Consider the following 27,674-nt stretch of genomic DNA (forward strand, 5'->3'; position numbering starts at 1 on the left):
GCATCTCACGCTCCAAGTAGCTTAGCCGAGGCCCTTCTTCCAGGCCACAGCTTCCCCATGTGGAATAACAGGCTTAGAGCAAGCCTAAGGATACATTATGCACAGGCTGCTATGGCGGCAACAGGGAAACCAAAAAGCAGTGTCCTAGCTGGGGCTCTGATGCACATGGGTGGTGATGGAGGTTGTCTGGACTATTCCGTCCGGGCCTCCCTGGCTTGGGCTACCCACATCCCCACCTGTCCAGACTGGACAAGGACACTGCAGGCAGAGCTGGGGATAGGTCTGCTGCCCCCAGGATCGCTTTAGCCCTGCCTTTCCCACACCAAGTGCAGATGGAAACACGTGCCCAGTACACATCCTGAAGACCCCTCATTGGCCTTCGCATTACTGCCCACAAGAGTTCCTCAGAGACCGGTAGACCGCAGAGGTAACCAGGACGGGCACACCAGCCATAGCTGTGCCCAACTTTCCTCCCCCGACTTCTCACCTGAGCTGACACTCCTGTATTTAACTGGCTGACTGACCCCTTCCACCTGGACACCTGTCACTCAAACTGCCACCCACTCAAAATGTTCAACTTGGCTCTTCCAGGCATCCTCCCCACCACAACTAGTTTCTTCTCCTGATCACCAAAGGCATCTTCTGCCCAGTCCTCCAAAGCTCGAGGCCTGGGGACCAAGCTAGCCTTCCTGAGGCCTCCGTAGTAAGTCTACAAAGTCCTATCTTACTTCATCTTGAACCCATTTTTCCCATTCAGGTCGTCTTAACAGGTGAATCCAACACCTGGCTTCACCTCTTTTCTCATCTGCAAAATGGAGAAGCTAATATCCTACTTTACAATGTTGTGAGAATTATAGAATCAATACAAGTCAGTGTAAAGTGCCTCAGTACTTGGCTCACAGAGCAGATACTTTACTGAAAAATTCCTTGGTGGTTACTACTACCAGTTAATAGGCAAAATAAAACCTACTTCTCATTTGTAAAAAGGGATATGAATTAAGTAACTCAAAACTGCTGTGACAAGTTTGTATGTTATGTGCCTTTATTCCAATTTCTGCTGAGAAAGCCTTTTTTCTCTGGGACATTTTTGATGGTTATAAACCAAAAACCAAAACAGGAAACAATCCTTCTTTTAAGGACAGGAAAGAAAAAAAGTTTAGAAATAGAAATTGGGATGCTCGAGATGACAGCTTCAGTTCTATCTCAATAAGGCTGTCTGAAGACAGCTTAGGCAGTCGCCAGCAGTTCAAGTCCAGACCATACCTTCTGGACTGGTGGTGGTTCAAATTCCCACCGTCCTGGAGTTCCAAGGCAGTAGACCACAACCTTGAACCTCAGTGCAGTTGAGCAGTGCAAGCATATATTTTCTGTTGTTTTAAAATAATGTGACAACTCATGTCACAACTGAATACTGGTTCCCAACCAACATTTGAGACCATGTCTGAGGTGCCACTCATGCTCTGCTGAAAAGAGCAGTTTTGAGGCACAGTCTTTGAGGCTTGGGTAGAAGCCATTCCTCTCCTCCCTTCAAAGTAGGCCCCACACCCCATGGACGGAGGGGGCACGAGCCTGACCAGAGGCCAGGAGCCAAGGGAGAAATGAGGCAGGAACCCAGGGAAGGGCCTGTACCTCATTCCTCAGTGCTGGCCCTGTAAACAGTGAAGACCCACCAAGCAGCCAGAAACTGGAAGCAGAGGGGCAGGCAGATAAAGCCTTGTTTTTTATTGAATGAGTGATCTACGCAGCTGCTGAGGCCACTATGTACAGAGAAGAAAAGGAGAACTTCATTTCTTGGTCTCTTCCTCCTTGGACAGAGTCTTGATGATTTCCTCCTTCTTGGCCTGGAGCCGCTCCTCACGGCGCTTGCGGGCTTCCTTGGTCTTAGACCTGCGGGCCTCAGCCTGGTCCCTGGGTAATGGAAGAGAGAAGATGGGTGAGCTGCTGGGGACACCAAGAGCTCCTGCTTCAACTAGCCAATAAGTCCCCACACTACCCTGACACTGATGGTAGGTGGTACGTGGGTATGTACAGGACAGAGCAGCATATACCTCTAACACAACAACTGTATTCTGGACAGACTGCATGTAAGTCGAGATTAGACATCAGCACATTTTAAATGTCTCAGAACTTGCCCCTGTGACAGACACCAATGCCTAAAGAAACTTACGCCAGCAGCTTCTTGCGAGCCTTGTCTGCCTTCAGCTTGTGGATATGTTCCATGAGAATCCTCTTGTTTTTGAACACATTACCCTTCACTTTCAGGTACAGGCTGTGATACCTGTAGCGTACAAGGATTAGAGGTTCTGGTCAGCAATGGGACCAACACCGAGGTTGGCCTGTGATCTGCTCCTCTACACAAGGCCCCTAAGCATGTAGGGTTCCTTTCCTCTCTTCTTGCTGCAGGGACTTCTTTCCCCCAAACTAGGACTTTTTGTGCAATTTCTAGACAGAAGAGCTCACCTGGCAGATAAACTTAATTCTTGGGCTGTCCTGATGGTGTATGTGAGCAGAACAGGACAGAACGGAAGAACTTTCTTAGAAAATACCAAGACACATGGCTCTCTCCCCAAGGCCAATGAGACAGAGCTTGTATCTGTGCAAAGAACAAGCCATCGAAACAGCAATGGGTCTTGGTGGGCCCGAGAGAAGGTACTTACATATGGCGGTCAATCTTCTTAGATTCACGGTATCTTCTGAGCAGCCGACGCAGAATTCTCATCCTCCTCATCCAGGTTACCTTCTCGGGCATTCGAGCATTGGCAGTACCCTTTCGCTTACCTACGAGGAAGATGACTCAGGCTCCCTGTAGTGCATCTGGGTTACTAGAGCCAGCTGACTGGTCACAACGATAGCTACCAATTTCTGAAACACTTTATAACTCTTTGGGTCATGTACCAAGAGTTGTACCTCACTTTAAGTAGCTTTATTTCCACTTTACAGATGATGATCCCAAGTATTTAATTTCTTTCATTTACTCAATTTTTAAGGAAGCACAAACAAGGCAATTATTCCCCATTCACTCCACAGAATGTGGATATGACAGGGCATGCACCAAGGCAGCACGGTAAGCTGGAAGGGCTTTAAAAAGGTGATGTGACCGTCATCTCCCTAGGTCATCCTGAGCCTAGAAAGCGGTTTTAGGATTTATTGGACATTTCCCAAGCATCCAGTAGAATGGATGGGTAGGGTACGGGGGTACAGGTGCTCAATAAATGTGACCTCTTTCTACCAAGACCTTCAACTCCAACACCAGTGCCAACTTTCTGATTTGCAGAGAGAAAAACACACCAAGTATCATGGAGTAGGAAAAGGGCTCAAAATGAGTCAGAATGGAAAAGGTTTCTGAATATATCCTAGTCTAGACTTAATCATTTATCATTCCCTAAGTCTTGGAGAAAAGGGAAGAATGTACTTACCTATGCCCATATGCCTGCCCTTCCGGCGAGCCAAGGTGTTTTTTCGGCATCGAGCCCGGGAATGGACTGTCACAGGCTTCCGGATAATCAGCCCATCTTTGATCAGTTTCCGGATCTGCTGACCTGGGAAACCACAATGCACCTGGTCAGTCAGGTGGGGCCTAGCCCCAAGTACACCAGTCACAACGCAGAGTCCAAACAGGACATGCCAGAAACGCTGCCCACATCCCTGGTTTTCAAAAACGGTGGGAAGTGGGGAACTTCTATTTATTTCTTAAAAAACAAAACACAGCAGCAACAACAGAAAACCTCTACCCTTTTAGATGTTTTACAGCACACTCCAAATATACATATTTGGGGATATGTGATCAAAATAGCATACAAATACGGCCTAGTCCTTCAGATCCTGTTTCACCTATTAGCTACCAGTCTAAAATAAGGACTTTTTGAGCACACATTACAATACCACAAACCCAAACAGGTAAAGGATTTCCCTGATATTCACAGATTCCTGCTTGACCAAACTTTCATCAGGTTCCTGAAGCTTCTCTTAGGCCCATCTGTACGCTTCCTTGTAAATTCTAGTTTTAGTAAAAAACTCTGCTTAAGTTAGTTAAGCAGAAGCCCCTACCCTTGATAACTGATCACCCAGGCCAGAATCCCCCTTACCCCTGTTTCCTTAGTAATTTTCTTTTTTAAAAAAGAAACAATTAAGACAATGTTGTGTTAATTTCTGCTGAGTGATTCAGTTATACACATATATACATTCTTTATATATTTATATATTCTTTTCCATTATAGTTTATCGCCCTCTTATTAATTTTCCATCCACGGATCCCCGAAACCATGCTCCTTGGCTATAAATTCCTACTTGCCCACGCTATATTCTGACTTGAGTTCAATCTCTCTCCCCCAAAGTAAAATCCCATTGGTCCCTGTAACTACTGCAATTGTTCTGAATAAAGTCTGCCTTACAATTTTAAACAATGTCATTGAATACTTTTTCCCTGTAACAATATTATGTTGAAGTAATGTGGGCATGTTGATGTTATCTGCAGGACTGACACTGTCTTACTACTTTGAATTATATGCAAACAGGTCTCTAATAAAGTCTGAGGCCCCAGGTCTTTCCAATTCATCATTTCATCGGCCATCTCTACCCCGCCCCAGTCCTTGTACTGTCTCTTCACAAATCCTTCTCACAGCCATAAAACAGAATATCCACTCTAGCGATATTTATTAATATAACATCGGGTGGTTCCATTAACTTCCATCCTGTCATTCTGGCAAGTGGCAGGAAGAGAACATCTGGCATTCCATATTTCTGTGACTCCTCCATTTTATAAACCACTCCCCAAACTATGAGCTCTCCTAGGTCTGTTAACAGTCAACACAATCGTGTCAACTTTCATTGCACAAAGGATGAGAAAGGGGTAGGATGAAGAAGGAACTTAGACCCCAAGAACTCACGGGAGTTGGCATTGGCGATTTCATTAGTCTCATTGGGGTCCAACCAGACCTTCTTTTTGCCACAGCGGAGGACACTGGAGGCAAGCCTCTTCTGAAGCCTGAGCATACTGCGACAAACAGAAAACACTATCAGGCCCTGGAAACCATTCCTGGGCAAGAATGAGCATCCCCAACAAGACCTGCCCTTCCAAGTCTTCTAATGTCGTGAAACATGGCGGGGGGAGGTGCATGTGTATATGCACTTAGTACTAAAGACAAACACGTCCCCCCAGACTTCGGCCACCCACGACGCAGCCCCAGGTTAATAATCTTCCCTATACCAAGACCTTTGTAAAGCTTTGCCTGTGCGTTCCTGTAGGCGAACAGCCCACCCTGGGATGTCGACAACCTCTAGGTTATGTCTTATTCTGTGTCTCAGTTTTCTCCTCTGGAAAATGAGACTAACGGATACAATTGGAATGAAGATGGGGCTTATGCCCTTTCTGGTACCCAACACTAAAAACAAGTGTTTAACGTGAAGAATCCGAGGCCAGTGGGCCTGATGTGCTAGTTAATCTAGTCCTTTGCTTCTTGGGCTCTTTTTCCCTTTCTTATCCCAGTAATAAAGTCGGAGGCTTGGGGCCTACTCGCGACCTGTCTTACGTCACATGGAAGCAGAGATCTGCTCGGAGCCATAGATCGGCCCAGTGAGTAAGGGGGCCACAACCCAGTCCCCGCCGCCGCCTTTCCTCTGCCCGCGTGGGTCTCCTCAGACACACGTGGGGCGCGAAGCCCACCTTTCCCCCGTCCTAGAGTTCCGGGAACGCTCCCCCACCCCCTCCTCTCGAGGCTGGGAGCTAGTGTGCTCCGGCCTATCCCAAGCTCCGGGACGCGCCGCTTCAGGGCCGCCTCCACCCCGTCTCTTCCAGCACGGGCTGCGGTACACAGCCCCGCAGTGCGGCCGCAGCCAGAATCAATCAATATCAGAGACCCGAGAGCCCTTACCTCATGGCTGCGACCGCAGGGGCCAAAGGAAAGAGCTTGCTCTCCCCAGGCTCCTCCCATTATCTGTGAAGGGGAGAGCCCACCCCCCGCTCCGCTTTCGCCCGTATTCCCCTCCGGTCCTTTAATCTTCCGCCACCCTAAACTTACTTATATATTCTGTTAATACCCGGGAGAACAGAAGTCTAATATCAGGAATCGGTTTTAAACTTTAAAACATAGAAAATATCTCCCTTCGGCATGGCAAAGTGGTATAGTCCGACTTCCTATTAAGCATGCGCAGCAATGGTACCTGATCACGTGGGCAGTGGAAGCCGGAAGTCAGCTGGATTGCGCAGGCGGGATAAAGTAGTTTGACTAGAGCGGCCCACTCCTCCCAGGCATACTGGATTCTATGGAAGGATGATTTATCAGCGGGAAAAAAATGAAGCAAGAGAGAGTAATAAGGGCAGATATCAGACAAAAGCAACCTTTTATTCACTCTTCCGGTAATTGGCAGCCTCTGGAGTGCAGAATAGATCACCAAAGACATAAGTGTATGTTTTTGAGCCACTGCGCCTCTAAATCTCTCAGTGCCTCAGTTTTCTCTTATGTATAGTGTACCTAGTTCTAATATATCCGTCGTCTAGTTGTGAAAATCACATGAGTTGACGTTTGCAACTTGCAAAAGAAGGCATTAAGACAAGCTCCTTGATGGCGGGAACCAGTCTTTGGTTTGGCTCACACTGTATTCCAGTGGCCATGGAGCTCTGCAGGTAGTAAGCACTTGAGAAATGGCGAGTGAGTGAATGAATAGTTGCGAAAGTCTAAAAAAGAAAAATCGAATGACAGGCCCTCTCATAGTTATTTCCTCTTGCTCTGGAGCATCCAAGGCAAAAAACCAAGGAGAACATTCCAGGGTCCAAGAAACGTTGATCTGAGTTCTGGCTCCAACTCCTTGCTTCGCTCCAGCTGATAATCCTGTATCTATCATCTGAACTTTTCCTGGCTGCTAAATAGAGCTGAGAAGGTCAAAAAGAGGAAGGGAAGGGAATTCCTTGGCGGTCTAGTGATTAGGACTCCGTGCTTTCACTGTCAAGGGCCCGGGTTCGATCTCTGCTCGGGGGAACTAAGATCCCACAAGTCGTGCGGTGCGCCCCCACCCCCCCAAAATAAAATTAAAAAGAGGAAGGGATGCAAAATTTATGCCACTTCCTCACAAGTAGTGTCATTGCCATTTTACAGCTGAGGTAGCAAAAATTGAAAATCTAGGTCTTTCTGACTACAAAACCCATGCCTTCTCTGTCATGCCAGGCTCTCCTGTGCCCAAGGGGAAGATGGGAGCCCTGCTCAGTATTGGCTCTTGGGGCTGGCCATCACTTGTTGCAAAACCCAGGGTAAAAAGGAGTCAGTGTGTTCACAGTCTCCCTTCCAGCAGAACATAGCAGGTTGCCTTATTTTTTTTTTACTTTTGGCCGCACTGGCTTAACGGGATTTTAGTTCCCCAGACCGGGGATTGAACCCAGGTCCTAGGCAGTGAAAGGGCGGAGTCCTAACCACTGGACTGCCAGGGAATTCCCAGGTTGGCTTACTTTAGGGTCTTTGAATCTGCACAAATCTTCTTCATTCTACTTCTCATCTCTCCTCTTTGTGGAGCCCTGGAAGGGGTCAAACAAGGAGGTAAGTTTTTCCTGTCATGATTGACCCCTGCACAGCACCTTACAGCATCTCCAAACACCCCAGCAATCCATCATTTAATTTCATTTCCCTCTTCTTCCCAGTAATCCCAGGTGACAAAGACACCACAGTACCGGCAAACCCATTTTACAGGAGAGGTGTGCTGATCCGTCCAGGGCCACCACCACAAAGAGCCTGAACCAAGTTGGCACTAAGGTCTCTTGCCAGAATCCCCTACTCTTTTTCTCTCCATAGATCATGGTGGGTGGGGTTCAGGCCTTGGGTATCTGCCCCCAATTCAAGGATGAAGCGGGAGCAATTCTAGGTCAAAAGTCATTAGATCTGGGAGTTTCCTGGTGGCCTAGTGGTTAGGATTCAGAGCTTTCACTGCGGAGGCCCGGGTTTGATCCCTGGTCAGGGAACCGTCCTGCACGCCGAACAGCGCGGCCAAAATACAGGGAAAAGAAAAAAAAAAAAAGGAGGTCACAGATCTGATTTTTGCCAGTCTCTCCTGTCTCAACTCCACATTTCTTCCTTTTTCCTTTCTTTCGAGGAACACAGACCTCACCCAGGCCCACCCCTGGCCTTTTGGAAGGGCTTGGGGGATATTAGCACTAGGGCAATAGGACTCCTGAGTCCCTAGGATTTCTTGTTGCTGTCTCTGCTGAGACTCCTTTTGGACACCCTCCCCACCACAGCTTCAGCCCCCAGCCGGCCAGCACCACCATACTGGCGAGGGAGGGGACTTTCCGTTTGGTTCCAGTCTGCCTGGGACCACAGTGGGGCGAAAAGAGTTAAAGCCGGGTCCCAGGATCACCAGGGCCATGAAGTTCCGGTGGCCCAAGCTGGAGTGGAATGGGGAGACCAGCTAGGAAGAGCGGTTTGGGACGGAAGAGGGGGGCGGTGCCAGCCATGCTAATCCGCGCTTCAGTTCCATCCGCGCCTGGCATCCACTGGTATACGGCAACCCCCACCCCACCCCGCTCTCAGCCCCTTGCCGGGTTTCTAATCTCCCCCATAATGGGCCACCCTCACCCTAGGCCAGTCGGAGGCTGGCGCCCGCCGGGAGAGACATGCGTCCCTTCCGCCGTCCTCCCATTGTCTGTGCGGAGCCAGCGGAGGGGCTGCGAGGGGCGGGGCCGGGGCCGGAGAAGGGAGGGAGGGAGAGAGGGAGGGAGGGAGGGGCGGGTGGGAGCGGAGGGGGCGGGGGGAGATGTTGAGCCTTCAGGGGCCGAGGAGGCGGCGGCAGCAGAGGAGAGAGCGGGAGGAGGGAGGGAAGGCAGGAAGAGGGCAACCGAAGGCTGGGCCAGGTGGCTCGACCGGGTGCTGGCTGCGCTGCTCTCGGTTCCGACGGCCTCTCTCATGCGTTGAGGGCGCCCGGCTGGGCCGGACCGGCGGCCGGAGGGGAGGCTCCTCTCCATGGTCCAGAAGACCAGCATGTCCCGGGGCCCTTACCCATCCTCCCAGGAGATCCCCATGGAGGTCTTCGACCCCAGCCCACAGGTGAGGCGTGGTGGCCGGGATCGAGGGAAGGGGGCCTGTCCCGCGGACCCTGTGGGGTCGGATCGAGGGGGGCCGGGGAAAAAGGGGTTACATGCCCGGCGCCCAGGGGAGAGGGCTGTGCGCCCCCCAGCTCTGCCGGTGAATGATTGATGGGCGCTTGGCCGGGAGTTGTGCTGCGGTTTGGCAGAGCGGGGAGGAGGCGGTCGGGCCGCCTGTCACCCTCGCCTCCTCCTCTCCCACGCGTCAGGGTCTCTGCTGCTCGGGTACCGGCTCCAGTGGGTTGAGAGTGTGGGTGCTGGCGGGGGGACCCGGGGGTTGAAGGAAGCTAGAGAGAGAGCTCAGGCAAAGGGGGGACGCAGAGCACGCTCAGGGGCGCCGGGCGGGTGTGGGTGGGGCGGGGGTGGCCGAGGCGGTGGTCAGCGGGCAGTGCCAGCAGGCCTTCAGAGCTGCGGACACTGGCCTTCGAGGGCGGGGAAGGGGCCAGCTCCGGGCCAGGCCCCCGTCCCAGCCACTTCAGCTCCACCCCTATATTGGACCACCTCCCCTCCCCCAACAAACACCCACGTTGTCCCTCCTCCACCCCATCCCCCCAGCCCCAGAAAATGCCTCCAAAGTTTGGAAAGTTGAATGGATGCCAACTCACTGTACTGGAGAGGAAGAAACTGTGTTACCTGGGGGGCGCGGGGATGGGGGTGGTCTGCCGCCCCCCTCACTCACACTTCTCCTGTGCCCCCAGGTTACCCCCAGAAAGGGGTATTCTTGGGTAGGGAGGGTGCCCATGGAGTGACCAGCAAGGTCTGGGGTGGTCGTGCCAGGGGATTTCTCTGGGACGTGTCCTTATCCAACCTGGCAACACCCCAAGGCTAGGATAGCATTAACTCTTTTCTTGCTGTGGTGAGCCTGGAGCAACTGTAACCACCATGATAATGTGGGCACGTGGGGTGCGGGGGTCAGGTCAGACCTAAAAATACCTCCCTTCTCCACCCCAGGCCCCTTGGAGCCTGGGAGGCAGCTGACTGGGGCCTTCCTTTCAGCTGTCCCTTGTCCCTCTGGGTGCCACTCCCTTTTCCTTGCCTGGGATAGTGGTCGTGGTCTGAAAGAGTCTGGGGCTCACTGGGGGAATCCTCTTAAGTTCATAGGGATCCTCAGTCCTCAAGGTTGGAGATACGTCTTGCTGGAGAGAAGGTGATGGGAGGGAGGATTCTCAAAGGGTTCCCAGGTGCCCTTCTCTCCCATCTATCCACCCTCCTCCTTGTACTCAGGCCCAAGGAACCAGAGCCTCTAGCCTGGTCATGGCTTACCTAGCTTCTTTGGCAAAGAAACTCTAGGATGGAGGCTGGGGGCAGGGGCTTGGAGGGCCTGAACCATCAATGATTCCCCCCCACCCCACTCTAGACAGGCTGGGGGCCAATGTGTATATTTGAGTTGGGGAGAGCAAAGAAGTAGCCCCCTTTACAGGAGGCCTGGAAATACCTGAATGGGTGGCTGCGTGAGAGGTCGGGCAGTGTCCACGCCACCGAAGCCAGGAGCCCAGCCTGTGGGACTGAGCAACTCTTCACCAAGGCCCTGCGGGGGCTGTGACCTAGACTCATCTTGGGGCAGGGCCAGGGGACATTTAGATTGCTGCAGCCTGGTGGATATCATGGCGACAGGACGTGGGCATTGGCAGCTGAGGGTTAGAGGGCTTGATCCCTCTTGCCCCCTTGGGGAGAAGTATGATCACTGTGACTGTGAGGACGGGCTGAGAAGAAGTCCTACCAGGTTGGAGGCAGGGTGCTAAATCTGCCCCCATGGGTCAGGGTTGGGGTTAGATGTTTACTTTCCAAATACAGTTCCACGCCCCCTACCCTTCCCTGGGAATCTAGTTTTAGGTCTCCAAGAGCTGAGAGCTGCAACTCCCCTCCCCACTCTGCGAGAAACAAGGCAGGAGTTGGGCATGGGGAAAGCCAAGCTGGGCCTGGGTTGGCGAATCCTCTTCTCTCTGGGGGCCACAGGCACACTCAGCCCCGCTCTGCTCCAGCTGAGGTAGAGAGGGAGGGGAACTTTCCCAGGAGCTCTCTCCGCGCCCCCAGCACTGCAGGCAGCCTCTCCCTTCCCCCTGAGGCCTCTGCCGCCTGCCCAGCGTCTCAATTAGCTTTGCTGCCTAATGAGTCTCCAGCTTCTCACTGCCTCCCCCTTCCCAACCTCTCTGTCTTGGTTTGGGGGTTTCTGTGTGTGCTTCCTAGGGCTCTCTTTCACTGTCCCCCACCCCATGGCTGTGGTCTGGGTTCTCCCTCCCGCTTGGGCTGTACCATCTCAGGAAGAAGCTAGAGGGGCGGGCTGTTGAGATCAGGGAATGATATTTCCAAGGCTTTGCTGTGGTTCTGGGCCTGATGGGATGAGGGTTGGGAAAGGGCCTTTTTGATTCTACTCTTGTCCCTTCCTGGCTTCTCCAGGGCAAATACAGCAAGAGGAAAGGGCGGTTCAAAAGGTCGGATGGGAGCACATCCTCGGATACAACATCCAACAGCTTTGTCCGCCAGGTAATGGGTAGGCTGGGCTGAGAGGAGGGAGATGGCTGGTTGGTGGAGACCAGGATTGGTGAGCTGGGTCTGAGGCTTTCTCCAGGCACCCTCCCCCGTGTCATTTGTCACCTGCCCACAACCACCCCATACCCTTACACCCCATGACCTCCTCTGCATATACTGTCAGCTGTACCCACTCCTTCAGCCCCCACCCAATCCCTCTCCCAGCACCAGACACCAGCCCCTGCTGCCTGCCTGCCTGCGTCATCTCATTCAGGGACAGCCTGGCCTGCCTCCTTCTAGCTGGCTTCAGGCTGTCACCCACTCCCCCTGCCGGCTGTCTCCTTCCATGTCCTCCCCCAGAATCTGTGACAGCATGGGGTAGAGGCAGGTCCTAAGAAATGAGGAGCCAGGACATTTGGGTCCCTGGAGCCCTGATTAGGTGTGGGTCAGGGAAACACCCTCCTCACATCCAGATGTGACTTCTTTAATACGCAGAGAGAGAACGTGTGTTGACAGAGGTGGAGGAGAGGCAGGAGGAAGTTGATATTAGAGAGGACTTTAGCCCAGCATCCCTGAGCGAAGGGGGGTAGTGTAGCTGAATGGCTTTCTGGGGTTTTCTATTCTCCCATCAGGAAGATGCTGTTCTCATCTCTGTTCTGTCAACCCCAGGCCATCTCAGGCTCAGGGAGAAGCAGTGAGAGAGCCATGCAGTTGCTATGACTACAGAGCATCTCAACAAAGCCTGGTACCCAAAAAAGGCAAGAGGGGCTTAGGATCACACAAGGAAAGGAGTACGTTGAAGAAAACATGGGCAGCATATGAGGGCAGAGGACAGTAGGGAAGTCAGCCGCGCGCCCCCCCACCCCGGGCCAGGAGAGAGAGGGTGATGCCAGGCAGATCCACTACAGATTGGAGAGGGGCCCTTCTTTTCACTTCTTCTGTCTCCACGACACTTGGCACATATGAGCCCGGGCCTGACTTGAGAGCGTCAGGAAAGGGGCTCTTCATCCCAGCATCTCCATACAAACACGAAGTCCTTTCTTTGATCTTTCCCTCATGCCCTGTGTTGCAGGACTGGGCCAGGGCCGAGGCTAGGAAGAATGACACTGTGCTCAGTGGAGCCCCTCTTGACAGAAAAGGGCCTCATTCCTTCAGTGTTTGCTGACCCAGGGGATCAGACCCCAGTCTCCAATCCTTCCTCCTCTTAGCTCCCCAGCTCTGACCCCCCGTAGGTGGCAGGGAGTGGGGGGGCAGTCCTTGCCACATCTCTGAGCTAAATATACCCTAGCAGTTTGCACATGTAGCAACTCTGCTTGTAACCTGAGCCCCTTGGGGGAACGGGCAGTTTGGGCCGCCCCCTAGGCCAGCAGGGGCAGGCACTGAGGGCGCCGGGATGGAGGCGTCCAACCGGACCCTCGTAGTGGTGAGCTGGGGATGGAGTGAAGGTGGGGGGAGGTGGGAACAGCCCCTCAGGAAAGCTGGTGGGAGGCCTTCACTCCAGCCTGTCTCCTTGCCTCACTGTTTCCTTGTCTCCCGCCATTCTTGGGGGTGTGTGTGTGTGTATGCGTGTTTGCGTGTGTGTTGGGGTTAGTAAGTGTCTCTCTGCCACTCCATCTCTGGGTCTGTTCCCCTGGCTCTCCTGGCATCTGTCTTTCTGACTCTGAGTGCTCCCGTCAGGAGGGGTGGAGAGTGGTAGATTAACTGGTTTTCACTCTCTTTCCTTTGCATCTCTTTTCCAGCTTCTTTTAGTACCCCACCCACCCCCCACCTTTCCCCTCTCCACTCTCCCGTTTTCATGATTTGATGGGCAGCTGCTCTCACTGATGCACCAGGGCGCTCTGGGGAGGTGGGAATTGGTCTTCTGTCTTTCCCAGGTTCCCTCCATACGAAGCTAATGGGCATTCCTGGCCAGGTGACCCTTTTCTGTCTTCAGGAAAGAACCCCCTCACCTCTGCAGTCTTGTTCTTTCTTCAGGTCCCCTCCTGCCCTTTGTAGCAACACCGCCGCTGCACGGTCACACAAATCCACACCTCCTGGCTCTTGCCCTCACATGCCCTCAGGGACACAGACACTGAGGGCGTCCACCCGTTCCGCCTCGTATGCACGCACGTGTACCTGTATGCATTCAGTCATACACACCAGGACATACCATAGAACATACCCTTGAAGTTGCACATCCAAGCACATCCGTGAATTAGCATGTTCATTCACGCCCTGGGTCTGGACAGGCTATGCGTGTCTTACACTTGTGCCTGCATCACTGAGGGAGTTCCTTGTGCTCTGGGATGGTCGGTGTGATCAAGGCCTGCTTCCTGGCACACCCAGACTCCTGAGGCTGCCTTAACCCTGGCAGCCGGCAGCCCTAGTACTGAGGAAAGGCCTGCTCATGTCCTTCTCTTAACTTGCCTCTTCTTGCGCCACCCCAGGAATCCTGGGTTCTTTTTTGTATCTTATGAGAGCCTGAGGGCTGGGGCTCCCCAGCTTCTGGAAGAGGAGGTAGGATTCTATCTTCCCTCACCCTTGAGCAGAAAATGGCAAATTTTTGTGTGGTCCTAGCCCGTGGAGCAGGCTGCCCATTGCCGCCAGTGCCGAGAGCTCAGGCCTAAGCTGGTGGCTACAGCCCCTGGAAGGACTCACTGGGCCTGTGCTGAGTCTGTCTCAGCCGGTGCTGGGGGCAGGGGAGGGAAGGAGGAGCAGGGAGTGGAGACTGTCCCTTGGCACTCCACCCCTGCGCTGTGCCCCTATCAGGTTCCTACCCCTCCCTGGGCCCCAAGCAGCTGTCCTTGGACCTGCCGTAATCCCCTGTTTGCTGCTGTCACCCTTCCTAGGGCCACACTCTTTCCAGGGGCCTGCAGACCTCATTCTCCGGCTCTTCCCATCTAATACCACCTCCTCCTAGCCCTTGTGGTATCATGCTGGGCTGGCTGGGGCTTGAGGCAACCACGACGGGTGCCTTCCGAGGCCCAGGAGCTGGGGAGGCGGCGTTGGCCCTGAGCTGGCCCTGTCTGTTTTCAGGGGTCAGCAGAGTCCTATACCAGCCGTCCGTCAGACTCCGATGCGTCCCTGGAGGAGGACCGAGAAGCCTTAAGGAAGGAGGCAGAGCGCCAGGCATTAGCCCAGCTCGAGAAAGCCAAGGTGAGAAAGATGGGAAGGGCTGTGCTGGCATTATTTCCCTTACCCCAGGCCTCAGAGACAGCCTGGACAGACCCAGGGTCAAGTCTTGGCCTAGCCACTTCCTAGCTCATGCACCCCTCTGATGTGCCTCTGCCTTTCACCTGTAAAGTGTAAGCTGTAATACCTGCCTCCTTATGAAGTACAATAAGTGCCTAATTTCTACACATAATAGGAGCTAAACATTTCCACTCATTTCTAGAGTCAAATTTTCTGGGCTCTTATTAGCCGTGTGATATTAGGCAAGTCAGTTAACCTTTCTGAACTGTAGTCTTCTCATTCATTAAAATGAATATGGTGGCAGTTCCCCGGCAGTCCAGTGGTCAGGACTCAGCACTTTCACTGCCGTGGCCCCGGGTTCAATCCCTGGTCGTCGGGGAACTATGATTCCACAAGCCACGTGGCGCAGCAAAAAAAAAGAAAAAGAAAAGAAAAAAACCCATGAAATGAATATGGTAATAGTACTTAACTTCATAGGGTTTTTGTAATAAATAAATGAGATAATGGGTGTGAAACATATAACACAGTACCTGTTACACTACACAGTAGCTGCTATCATTATTATTACTATTATTTGTTCTTATTGTTATTGTTACTATTATTATTATTCCTTCTTGGTGTTATTCTAGGCTCTCCCACCACCTATACTTAGCATTCCCTGATGCCCCCCTCCACCCTGAGAGGACTGAGTTCTATGGTTTGCTTTTTTTTTATTGTGAAATTTAATATATGCAGTAAAAAACTGCATGAGCCATTCAGTATATGTTTTTATTAAAAAAATTTTTTTTTGAAGTCTAGTTTATTTACAGTGTTGTGTAGTTTCAGGTGTACAGCAAAGTGATTCAGTTATACATATATGTGTATAGTCTTTTTCAGATTCTTTTTCATTATAGGTTATTACAAGATTTTGAATATAGTTCCCTGTGCTATACAGTAGGTCCTTGTTGTTTATCTATCTTATGTATAGTAGGGTGTACAGTATATGTTTTAATAAACAATTTACAAAACAAACCTCTCCGTAATCACCACCACAGTCAGGAAGTTGTACATCCCATTGTGATTTAACCCTCTGGTTGTCATCTTCCTCTAGACCAAGCCAGTGGCATTTGCTGTGAGGACAAATGTCGGCTATAACCCATCTCTAGGGGATGAGGTGCCTGTTCAGGGAGTGGCCATCACCTTCGAGCCCAAGGACTTCCTGCACATCAAAGAGGTGGGGAGGATGTGTTGGCATCTGGAGGGAGGGCAGGGTAGTGGGTGCCAGGAGAGGGGCTGTCAGACCTCTAGTGGAAAAAGACTTCTGAGCCAAGCAGAGCTGGGCTAAATCTGCTGTGTGACCTGAGGCAAATCTTTCCACCTCTCTGAGCTTTGCATTTTTCATTGGTAAAATGGGATGGTAATGCCTAGGTCACAAGGCTGTTGGGAGGGTTTGTGATGAGGCCTGTCAGTGGGGTGGCAGTGTGCCAGGCACATGGAGGTGTCAGCATTAACTTCTCTCCCTGCCTTTCCAGGGTAGAGCTGGCACATGGGGGAGGAAGGACTCTCAGAACAGGGATGTGCTTGGGGGTGTGGGTGGTCCATGGCACAAGAGGATGCTGGTTCCGGAGAGTCCTGAGAATTGGGGGCTGTAATCAGAGGCTGGTGCCAGGGCTGTTTGAGGGTGCCGCCCCCTGGGCGGGGTAGGCAAGGCTGGGGGTGGTGTCCCCTGGAGCTGGCTGCTGGCTTGTGCCTCTAATCTCCCTCTTGGTCTCCCCCACCCCACCTGCCGTTGTCGTTTGCAGAAATACAATAATGACTGGTGGATTGGGCGACTGGTGAAGGAGGGCTGTGAGGTTGGCTTCATCCCCAGCCCTGTCAAACTGGACAGCCTGCGCCTGCTGCAGGAACAGAAGCTGCGCCAGAACCGCCTCAGCTCCAGGTGTTTGGCTGGGGCCAGGGCACCTCCGGGAGAGGCCAGCCAGCCAGCCGGGAGTAGACCCTGAGGGTTGACGCGTTGCCCTGAGGACACAAAACTGTCTGTGGCATCACCAGTGGGGCTGGCAAATGAGGGCGGGGCGCGGGGGGCAGCCTGTGAGAGAACAGATCCCCCACCCTCACGCCCACCTCCTTTGCTCACGGCTCCATTTGCCTCTCTGCCCACACAGCAAATCAGGTGACAACTCCAGCTCCAGTCTGGGAGACGTGGTGACTGGCACCCGCCGCCCCACGCCCCCTGCCAGTGGTAAGAGCTACCGCCACCCCACGGGGTCGGGTGGAGCTCCTGGGCGGGGTGGTCTCCCCACTGCCTGTCCCCTCCTTTCCCTGCAGTTGGGGGTACCCCAATCCTGAGTCCTCCAGACACCTCCGGTGGTACCCCCTCCATGAAGAGCAGGACACCCCACAAGCTGGGCCTGTCCCTCAGCGCCCATTCTTTCATGTCTCTACTCTCCCATTTCTTTGGTAGCTCCATCTCTCTGCCTGACTGCCCTGCCCCCTACCCCCCATTCATTTCTCCCAGCCCTGTTCCATTCACCTCTTCTTCTTTCTTTTTTCCCCATCCCATCCCTGCGTTTTGTACTTGTGTCTTCATGTCCATCTCACTCCTCCCCACCTCGCCTCCTTCCTCCCTCATCCTGACTCTGCGGTCCAGGTAATGAAATGACTAACTTAGCCTTTGAACTAGACCCCCTGGAGTTAGAGGATGAGGAGGCAGAGCTCGGTGAGCATAGTGGCTCTGCCAAGACTAGCGTTAGCAGTGTCACCACCCCGCCACCCCACGGCAAGCGCATCCCCTTCTTCAAGAAGGTAATTCTTGCTGGGTTCTTGTGATAGGGGAGGTCAGAGCCCAGTGCTTTGGGGGGGGAGGGGGCTGGAATGGATTCCGACGTGGTCTCAGCCTGATTCTGTGGGAATCAGGCCTTCCTGCCAAGGAGGAGGGAAGGGTAGAATGACACCGAGGATAGGCACGTCTGTCTCCACACACAACTCGACCCTGGCCCACTTCCCTGGAAGGGATGGTTCTTGCAGTGGAAGCACCCTTTCTCTTGGAAGGCTGCCCCCGCCCCTCAACTGAAAGCAGGGTCTGGGTCATGAGACCTGACTTTTCCCCCTCACTGCCAGTGGGTTAGGCCGTGTTTGCCCCCACTGCCACATGTGAAGGGGAAGGTGGAATGGTGACCTTCTTGGCCCTTTCCGGACTCCACGGGGCTCGGGTGGGCACACGGGGATCTCCTGGCTGCAGAGCAGGACCCAGAAAGGGGGTACAGGATGTCTGAACATTCCCAAGTTCACTGGACTGGCTGTCAGTCCTGCGCCCAGCCCTGATCCAGGGCCACCTCTGGCTCCCCCTTGGCACGGGGTCCCGTCCCCTCTCTCTGGCTCTGTCTGTCACTAACACGCATGCCTTGTTATCTCTCCTCGTCTGCCCGCTCTCCCTCCCTCTCTTGTCCTGGCTCCTCCCTTGCCCTCTGCCCCTGCCTGGGTACCTTCCCCTTTCTCCTCCCCCGCCCTCCTCTTGGCAATCTCTGGACCCAGCCAAACAGAAGCAGAAGTTGGTGAGTATCACAGCTTTCTGTGTCCCCCTCCCCACCCCCTGGGATGAGCTAGGGGGACCTTCTAACACCCATTCCCATATCTGCCCCCCTTTTCCCCAACCCTTCCTCGCCATGCCTCCCCACCCCCGCCCCGATCCCCACATCTGGACTTTGGGACCAGGGGGAGGAAAGGATGCATGGGGGAGCCTGGAGGTGGGGGAAGAGGGGCTAATGCCATCTCCACTCTGGGGTTTCCCCTCCCTGCTTCCCCCCCCAGACAGAGCATGTGCCCCCCTATGACGTGGTACCTTCCATGAGGCCCATCATCCTGGTGGGACCGTCGCTCAAGGGCTATGAGGTAGGAGCCCCTAGAGGCGAGTGGACCCAGAGGGGCCCAGACCTCCGGAAAGACTCCATAGACAGGTCTTCAGACCCCAGAGAGATCCCCCAGCAGGGCCCTCCCAGGGTTTCTTCCCCAGAGGGCTACATACCTTCAGAGACACCCCCCTCCATGGGGGGCCCAACCCCCAGGGAGACCCCAGAAGGGTCTAGTCCTCTCAAAAGAGCCCCAGAGAAGTCCTCCCAGAGATCCCACCTAAAAGGATCTTTGCAATCAGAGACCCCAGTGGAGGCCCCTCAGACTCAAAAGGACTGCCCCCTCCCCACAACAGGGACTTCCTCATCTCAGGGATTTAAGAAGAAAATGGAATGTCAGGGGGCAAATACCTAGCGGTCCACCTTCCCTGAGGGGCTTTAAACACCTGACTTCTCCTCCCCCCACCCCACCCCCCAACCTCAGGTTACAGACATGATGCAGAAAGCTTTATTTGACTTCTTGAAGCATCGGTTTGATGGCAGGTAAGACCCTGGGAGCTGGCTCTCCGCTCCCACTGTGGTTCTCTGCTGCTGGGGATGGGCAGGATGGCTGGAAGGACAATCCTGGAACTCTTGGACTGAGGGATAAGAGGCTGTCCTGGAGCCTGGGGAGCAGGCAGGGCATTCTAGGCCACCCTGACCCCTGGCTCCTCTTGTCCCATCCCTCAGGATCTCCATCACTCGTGTGACAGCGGACATCTCCCTGGCTAAGCGCTCAGTCCTCAACAACCCCAGCAAACACATCATCATCGAGCGTTCAAACACACGCTCCAGCCTGGGTGAGCCCACCCCGTAACCCCACCCGCACCCCTGCTCTGGGGCCAGATGTGGGGGGGGAGGGGGCATCTCCGGAAATGCTCTGTTTGCCCACGGCCTCCTGGGAGGCCCCCTTACATTTCCGCCTGCCCCATGACTCCATTCCCCCAGCTGAGGTTCAGAGCGAGATCGAGCGAATCTTCGAGCTGGCCCGGACCCTTCAGTTGGTTGCCCTGGATGCCGATACCATCAACCACCCAGCCCAGCTCTCCAAGACCTCACTGGCCCCCATCATTGTTTACATCAAGATCACCTCTCCCAAGGTGGGTGCAGGAGTCTGACCCTATTGGAGACAGGAGTGCTCTGGTTGGGCTGCCTGTGTTTAAACCCCAGGTGCTGCTTACTAATCGTGTGGCTTAATCTCCTCGAGCCCAGATTCCCTGCTCTGTCGAACTCCATTGTCTGGATATTGTGAAGATTCAACCTAATGCGAATACTTAGCACTTAGCAAAGGGTCTGGTATAATATACCTGGTCATGTTTTTTGTTTTGTTTTTTAAAGCATTTATTTATTTATTTATTTGTGGCTGCGTTGGGTCTTTGTTGCTGCGCGTGGGCTTTCTCTAGTTGTGGTGATGGGGGCTACTCTTCGTTGCGTTGCACGGGCTTCTCATCGCAGTGGCCTCTCTTGTTGCGGAGCACGGGCTCTAGGCGCACGGGCTTCAGTAGTTGTGGCATGTGGGCTCAGTAGTTGTGGCTCACGGGCTCTAGAGCGCAGGCTCAGTAGTTGTGGCTCGCAGGCTCTAGAGCGCAGGCTCAGTAGTTGTGGCTCGTGGGCTCTAGAGCACAGGCTCAGTAGTTGTGGTGCACGGGCTTAGTTGCTCCGCGGCATGTGGGAGCTTCCCAGACCAGGGATAGAACCCATGTCCCCTGCATTGGCAGGCGGACTCTTAACCACCACGCCACCAGGGAAGTCCCCCTTTTCATGTATTAACTATTTTAAATATTATTAGGGTCATGCAGGCCAGTCCCCTGTCTCTACTTTGTTGACTTCTCCTGAGTCCAGAAAACAGAAAGAATTCTGTGCTTTCTGTCCCAGTGTCACGCAGCTGCTTGGTGGCTGGGAAAAGACCTTTCCTGTCTTTCGATTTCAGCCCTTTTTGCTGCACTGCCTTCATGTAGGCCTCGATAGAGATGAAATTGGTAGGAAGGCTGATTTACTTTCTGGTCATATAGTGGCTCCGTTAGTTTTCCCTCCTAGACATTAGTAGGGGTTTGAGAAACATGGAAGGTGAGCTTAGGTGAAGGATTTGAAATGAGAAGACAGTATGGGGTTCAAATCCTAGCTCTGATTGGCTTATTTTTATTTAATTAATTAAATCTTGGTTTTGGTTTTTTGGGTTGTATTTTATTGAGCTTGTGATCTTGGGGGGATTATTTAGCCTTTGCACCTCAATTTCTTTTTTTTTTTTGCGGTACGCGGGCTTCTCACCGCTGTGGCCTCTCCCATTGCGGAGCACAGGCTCCGGACGCGCAGGTTCAGCGGCCATGGCTCACGGGCCCAACCGCTCCGCGGCATGTGGGATCTTCCCGGACCGGGGCACGAACCCATGTCCCCTGCATCGGCAGGCGGACTCTCAACCACTGCACCACCAGGGAAGCTCCTGCACCTCAATTTCTTTACCTACAAAATGGGAATTATAATCATTCTCATATGTTATTATTGAGAGGGTTGGAGGTAATGATGTAAAGAGCCCAGAGTTCTGTCTGACTGATGAAGGCAACCAGAGGTGGTAACTGTTAACATCTCATGCTAGCACCCAGTTTCTTGTTTTCTTTTTTTTTAATATTTATTTATTTGGCTGCTCTGGATCTTAGTTGCGGCACACGGAATCGTCATTGCCACCTGTGGGATCTTCGTAGCAGCACACAGGATCTTTCAGTTGCGGCATGCGGGATCTAGTTCCCCAACCAGGGATCGAACCCTGGTCCCCTGTGTTGAGAGTCTTAACCACTGGACCACCAGGGAAGTCCCTGAGCACCCAGTTTCTTAAGCTTTCTGAGTCCTAAGTTTCTAATAAGCATAAAAGGGGTGATGGGATTTAAGTACTTCCTGGGGTGGTTGAAAGGATCAAATGAGACAATGGCTGCAAAAACACTTTGTGAACTAGAAAGTTAACAGACACTTCCATTGCCCCCACTGAGCACTGACTGAGGTTAAGGGTGGGGACTCTGGAATCAGACTGCCTGAGTTTAGGTACCAGTGCCACCAGTTACCGGCTCTGTGCTCTTTAGGCAAGTCACCTAACTTCTCTGTGTTTCTGTTTCCTCACCTGCAAAATAGGAATCCTCAAATGGTGCTTGCGGAGATTAAATAAAGAAATTAACCATGCAAAGTGCCTGGTACCTACTAAGCACTGTATCTATTCTATTTTTTTTTTTTAGATTTTTATCTTGAAATAATTGCAAATTTACGGAAGAGTTGTAAGAATAGTAGGACTATCTTTGAATTCACTTCACTCACATTCACTACTTTTTTAACAGCTTTATTGAAATAAAATTCACATGCCATTCAATTCAGCCATTTAAAGTATACAATTTAATTTTTTTCAGACTCACTAATTTTGAACATTTTGCCACTACTTTATGTATGTATGTATTATGTATATGTGCGCTTATATATGTGTATCTTTTTTCCTGAACTATTAGAGAGTAAGTTGTAGATATTGTATGCCTTTATCCCTAAATATTTCAACATGTATTTCTTAAGAACAAGGATATTAACTTACATAACCACAGTACAATTGTCAAATTTAAGAAATCTTATCTAAAATACTGTCCATCTTCAGTTTTCACCAGTTGTCCCAATAATGCCCCTTATAGCAATTTCCCCTTCAATCCAGGATCATGTGTTGCATTTAGTTGTCATATCTCTTTATAGTCTTTAAGCTGAAAATTTTCCTCAGCCTTTCTTGGATTTTCATGACACTGACATTTTTTTTTTTTTTCTGCGGTACGTGGGCCTCTCACTGTTGTGGCCTCTCCCGTTGCGGAGCACAGGCTCCGGACGCGCAGGCTCAGCGGCCATGGCTCACGGGCCCAGCCGCTCCGCGGCATGTGGGATCTTCCAGGACTGGGGCACGAACCCGCGTCCCCTGCATCGGCAGGCGGACTCTCAACCACTGCGCCACCAGGGAAGCCCCATACACTGACATTTTTTAAGAGTACAGATCACTTATTTTGTAGATTGTTCCTCGGTGTGGGTTTGTCTGATGTTTCCCCATGACTAGATTTAGGTTTTACGTTTCAGGTAGGAACATCACCAAAGCGATGTGTCCTTCTGAGTGCGTTGCATCAGGAAGCACAGGATGTCGGTTTGTTGTGTCATTGGTGCTGTTAACTTTGATCACTTAGTTAAGGTTGTAGCTTTATGTTTAGCTATTATCATCATTATTACTGTTATCATTGAGATGAGAATAATAATAGTGGCTGCATAATGGCATTATTGTCAGGACTAAATGAATTGATTGTGTAAAAAGCACAGAATAGTGCCAGGACATAGCACATGTCCCTGTAAAGGATGGCTACTGCTGCTAACGTGGAGGGGAAGTTGGCCCAGAGAATGAAGCCTATAAAGGTTACAGGGGTTGGGAAGGAGAATCACTGCCCTTCATTACAGCCACTGCTGGAACTTCCCAGGACAGGCTGGCATGAGACCCAGGAGAGAGCCTGAGCACTGTGTAGGATGGACACAGGACTGGTGAGGTCATTTCTGAAGAGGCGGCCAGGGCTGAGAGTCATGGAACATCCCCTGGCCCCGATACTGTCTCTCCACACTGGCTCCAGCCAGGACCTGCCTCTCCGGCTTGGTGCATTGCAGGGTCCCTCTAGCTCCTCTTCTCCCCCCACAAACCAGGTTCTTCAGAGGCTCATCAAGTCTCGAGGGAAGTCTCAGTCCAAACACCTCAATGTGCAAATAGCAGCCTCGGAGAAGCTCGCGCAGTGTCCTCCCGTGAGTGCTCAGACCCAGGGGAAGGGAAGGGGCAACGTTTGGGTTCTCCACGTGTCCTCTGGCCTGCTTGAGAGAGTGACCGGGAATGCCTGGGCGGGGTCCAGAGATGCAGGGAAAAGAGTGCTGGATGTTCAAGTCCCAGCAGCACCACTTCTCTGTGGGGAGTTAAGCCTCTCTCCACGCCTTGGTTGCCTTATATTTAGAATGAGGGAGTTGGAGTATCGGGGTACGAAGACCTCTTGTAGTTCTGTCGATTTATATGTCTAAGAGCCCTCCTCTTCCTGGACATCCAGAGGTTTCTTTTTAACTTTGTCCTTCAACCCCTTGACTCCACCCACTGCCCCAGGCCACACCCTCACCCCTTGGTCATGCCCAGCTCATCCCAGCCCTGCCCTTAACCCCGCCTCCACAGGAAATGTTTGACATCATCCTGGATGAGAATCAACTGGAGGATGCCTGCGAGCATTTGGCCGAGTACTTGGAAGCCTACTGGAAGGCCACACACCCGCCCAGCAGCACTCCGCCCAATCCGCTGCTGAACCGCACCATGGCTACTGCAGCCCTTGCTGCCAGCCCTGCCCCTGTCTCCAACCTCCAGGTACAGGTGCTCACCTCACTCAGGAGAAATCTCAGCTTCTGGGGAGGGCTGGAGGCCTCGCAGAGGGCCAGGGCGGTGCCCCAGCAGCAGGAGCACACCGTGTAGGTGCCCCGCCCATGTCCCCTCCCGCCCAGGGCTCGGAACTGAGGAACTGAGCACAGTGAACGCGGGCAAGGAAGGGAAGAGTTTTATTTTGTAAAAAATGTGGTGAGTGGCAGCTTCTGGTGTCTGTGGTTTTTGATGGGACTGGGGCTGGCTGGTGGGGCCTCCCTGGGCCTGGTCTCAAAGGACCATAGCTGCGGCCCTGGGGGCTTTTGCCTTGGGGGCCTTGTAGGATAAGTGACTGGGAAGAAACAGGAAAATCAATGTATGTTTGCTGGACTCTACACCCATTTTAGACCCAACAGAGGTCACAGCATTTTAGACGCAGCAGACCAAGGGCCCTGAGACGCAGGGAATCCCACAGAGCAGGGCCGTTCAAACCAGAGAAACTGCCCCCTCCTCCAGAGCCCTAATCTCGGGAGACTTCTCAGTAGGGACCCAAAGTGAAGCGTCTTCCATGAGTTGAACCTTCCATCCTTCTCCCGGTTAAACAGATTCCAGGAAAGACCCTCCTGTGGGTTCTCCACCCTGCCTTGATCTCCCCCCATGGGAGCCAAGGCCTGTCTCTGAGGTCAAACCATTAAGTATTGGGTTCCAATTAGAACCAGAAGAAACCCATGAAGTCATTCTAGACCATTGCTTTTCAAATTTGTTTTCAGCACCAGAGCCCACTTGTTCACTGAATCTTATGTGGAAGCTCAGTATGTAGACAAGGCATCCTTGCTCTGCTCAGAGGGAGCTAGTGGCTTGGCCTCCATTTCACTTCCACGGGGACCCCTGAAGCACTCTGTGCCCTGTCCACCCACCCCACATCTCCAGGGAATAGTTTGGAAATTGCTGCTCTAGTCTAATCCCCATCACACCACCACAGAGACACTGGGCCACTGAGACGGGAGTCACTTGCTCAGGGTCACACAGCTTGAAGTAGCAGGGAATGGGGCTAGAACCCAGGTCTCTTTGCACGCTACCCAGCAGCCTCTACGGCCATCTTCATGTGGCATCTGGTGCTGAGGACATTGGGCCATCTCATTGTTGCCAGTGGGGGATAAAGACCCATCAGCCTTCCCCAGCCTGCAGCTTTGAGTCTTTGTTGGGGGCAGGGGAGGAATCCTATCAACCTTGGAGACTCTGTCATCTGACTAGGCAATGGGGTGGGGGGAAGTGTGGGGTTCCGGAAGCCTGTGATTAGGGTCTGGTTGGGCTGAAGGAGCTGGCTGAAATCCCCCCCTTAGTATATTTGGGAAACGGGGGCAATGACTAACCGAATCAACCACTAACGAGTAGCAATACTAATGAGCTGTTAATGATGATTTAGCCCAAGACAGCATTAATGTGTGCCTTGAGGAATTGATGACTAATTGTTCGTGGGCTCTCTACCATGGTTACCGGGAGAGTTCATGCCTTCACCCACCTTAGGAAGGTCCGGTGCCCCCTCTCCTAGTGGAGGAGCAAATGCCTTGAATTCTGTCCTCTGGCTCTCTGGCTGGGCTCCAGAGCCGTTTGCCGGCTGCCCATCCCCTAGGGTCAGCACCCTCCTCTCCTTCAGCCAGGCTGGGTGTCTTGGTGCCCTCACTAACCTGCCTTGCTTTGTTGTGTTTCTCTCACTCCTGCCTGATCTGCATGGTGTGTGCCGTCTGCCTGCTAACCAGGGACCATACCTTGCTTCCGGGGACCAGTCACTGGAACGGGCCACCGGGGAGCACGCCAGCGTGCACGAGTACCCGGGAGAGCTGGGCCAGCCCCCAGGCCTTTACCCCAGCAGCCAGCCGCCAGGCCGGGCGGGCACCCTGCGCGCACTGTCCCACCAAGACACGTTTGATGCCGACACCCCTGGCAACCGAAACTCTGCCTACACGGAGCTGGGAGACTCGTGTGTGGACATGGAGACTGACCCCTCCGAGGGGCCAGGGCTTGGAGACCCTGCAGGGGGCAGCACCCCACCAGCCCGACAGGGATCCTGGGAGGATGAGGAAGACTATGAAGAGGAGCTGACCAACAACCGGAACCGCGGCCGGAATAAGGCGCGCTATTGCGCGGAGGGCGGGGGTCCAGTCCTGGGACGCAACAAGAATGAGCTGCAGGGTTGGGGGCGGGGCGTCTACATCCGCTGAGAGGCGGGGGCCACACAGTGGGAGGAAGGGCTCTGAGCCCAGGGGAGGGGCGGGACAGAGGGGCTCACCACTGCGGATGTATCTTGCCTCCAGGGGGCGCTGTCTCCCTCCTTTCAGATGCCTTTGCTCAATGTTTGGGGTTTCTTTGGTGGTAGCATTCCAACCAGCTCCTGAGACTCCCTTAAGCCTCAGCGGTAGGTTTTTACCTACATGTTGTGGGTGCATGGGGGGATGACAACCTTCCTGCAGTATCCCCTTCCTCACCTCAGGGGGCTCTCTCCCCTCGCCCAGAGAAAAGGTGCAGTTCCTTAACTCCTTCTACTCCAGGCTTTAAATGAGTGTCCTAAAATGGGGTGGCCCTTTCTTTTTCCAACCTGGAGTATTTGGGAAGGGTAGGGGGGCTTTTCCTGGAGAGGGAGACCACAGACTCTTTCCCATGAGGGCTGTCTTCCCCAAGCCCCAGATCCAGGGTCCTTCACCATGCCCACCCCTCCCCCTAGCTTCCTGGCAGCATTGTCTGGGAGGTGAAAGTTACAGCATTGGAAACCCCACCGGGATCTCGTCTTGGGGAGTGGTCTGGGTAGAAGCTGGCAGGCATCAGATGTAGTGCCCTGTGCCCGCCCAGGACCTAGAACCCTGAGGAGGGGGCAACCCGAGATGCTGCTACCCCCACCACCACCTCCATGCCTCAAGGCTTTGCCTACCCCAGGAATGAGCTTTGCCTACAACATCCCTTGCCTGCAGCCATCAGAAGAGGGGGCCCCTCTCCATCTGAGCCCCCCCATCCCCTTGTCACCTGGGTGTGGAGCCCATGGAACACTCTGGTCCAGCTCATTTTGAAACCAAAAAACTGCTTCACTTTCACCCTGAGGCCCCAGGGGAGAGGGTAATTGTCACCCCTGGGGCCTCAGGACCTCGGATCCCCCCGGGGGGCTTAGCTGCTGCTGTTGCTGCTCTGTATCTGCCTCTTGTGATCCCGTCCTTTACCCATGTCCACGCCCCCCAGGAGAGGCCTTGGTACCCCCTCTGCCCTGGATCGTCCCTCTGCCTAGCATCTCGTAGCCGAGCAGCCCCGTCCCCCACCCCCACCAGCACCCAGCTGGGCCAGAGAGAGCCGATTGTGCCAACGAGGACTGGGCCCTGCCCGGCTGCCCGCCTCAGGGATGGGTGCCTCATGCCTGTCTCGCCACCTCCTGTGCCAATGTTGTCCCACCCCCCACCCCCACCCGGGGGTGGGGTGCAGCTTCCACTTACTGGTTAGAAGAGACCACTGCCCAACCTTTCCCCTTCCTGTCTGGTGTCCTGTGCCCCCATCTGTCTGTCTGTTCGTCTGTACTCCCCTAGGAGAAGTATTTTGCCACATATAAAACCGCCATCCTGTCCTTTGCGGCCACCTCCTGAGCCTGCTTCTTTGTTCCCGCCGCATGGTTGCCAGCCTAGGTGTGTGGGAGCTGCCGATGTGCAGGGAGGGAGAGTGAAGGGGTGGGTGCAGGAATAAAGCCGTG

The 27,674-nt window shown here is 53.2% G+C and overlaps 2 protein-coding genes across 4 annotated transcripts; one reads left to right on the plus strand and one right to left on the minus strand.

Moving 5' to 3' along the window:
* Positions 1–1,701: 1,701 nt before the first annotated feature.
* Positions 1,702–5,922, minus strand: RPL19 (ribosomal protein L19). Its single transcript, XM_082678948.1, has 6 exons — positions 5,871–5,922; positions 4,887–4,993; positions 3,417–3,539; positions 2,658–2,778; positions 2,168–2,278; positions 1,702–1,908 (listed from the first exon to the last, which is right to left on the minus strand). The coding sequence occupies exons 1-6, from the start codon at positions 5,873–5,875 to the stop codon at positions 1,785–1,787; spliced, it is 591 nt and encodes a 196-aa protein (XP_082535074.1). The 5' UTR covers positions 5,876–5,922; the 3' UTR covers positions 1,702–1,784.
* A 2,834-nt stretch (positions 5,923–8,756) lies between these two features.
* Positions 8,757–26,267, plus strand: CACNB1 (calcium voltage-gated channel auxiliary subunit beta 1). 3 transcript variants are annotated; one of them, XM_082678030.1, is made up of 14 exons: positions 8,757–9,026; positions 11,462–11,548; positions 14,549–14,668; positions 15,795–15,917; positions 16,486–16,622; positions 16,849–16,925; positions 17,334–17,488; positions 18,494–18,574; positions 19,016–19,074; positions 19,261–19,370; positions 19,519–19,670; positions 23,263–23,358; positions 23,771–23,956; positions 25,708–26,265. In XM_082678030.1, exons 1-14 carry the CDS (start codon positions 8,943–8,945, stop codon positions 26,167–26,169), a joined length of 1,929 nt encoding a protein of 642 aa, XP_082534156.1. In that variant the 5' UTR covers positions 8,757–8,942; the 3' UTR covers positions 26,170–26,265. The 3 variants fall into 3 exon arrangements, with proteins under 3 accessions (XP_082534156.1, XP_082534157.1, XP_082534158.1); XM_082678031.1 differs by lacking the exons at positions 8,757–9,026; positions 11,462–11,548 and adding an exon at positions 12,841–12,956 and having other exon boundaries at positions 25,708–26,267; XM_082678032.1 differs by lacking the exons at positions 8,757–9,026; positions 11,462–11,548; positions 25,708–26,265 and adding an exon at positions 12,841–12,956 and having other exon boundaries at positions 23,771–24,153.
* The last annotated feature ends 1,407 nt before the right edge of the window (positions 26,268–27,674 follow it).

The sequence above is a fragment of the Grampus griseus genome (genome assembly GCF_964374135.1).
Source record: "Grampus griseus genome assembly, chromosome: 20".
NCBI lineage: Eukaryota > Metazoa > Chordata > Mammalia > Artiodactyla > Delphinidae > Grampus > Grampus griseus.

Bases quoted from the DNA above. Each gene is read 5' to 3' on its own strand.
- RPL19 (XM_082678948.1), bottom strand. The intron at 3,540-4,886 runs GTGAGTTCTTGG...GTGGTTTCCCAG, and splicing joins AATCGCCAATGCCAACTCCC to GTCAGCAGATCCGGAAACTG. The intron at 2,779-3,416 runs GTAAGTACATTC...TCTTCCTCGTAG, and splicing joins GGGCAGGCATATGGGCATAG to GTAAGCGAAAGGGTACTGCC.
- CACNB1 (XM_082678030.1), top strand. From the start codon at position 8,943: ATGGTCCAGAAGACCAGCATGTCCCGGGGCCCTTACCCATCCTCCCAG. The intron at 19,075-19,260 runs GTAAGACCCTGG...CCCATCCCTCAG, and splicing joins AAGCATCGGTTTGATGGCAG to GATCTCCATCACTCGTGTGA. The intron at 23,957-25,707 runs GTACAGGTGCTC...CCTGCTAACCAG, and splicing joins CCCCTGTCTCCAACCTCCAG to GGACCATACCTTGCTTCCGG.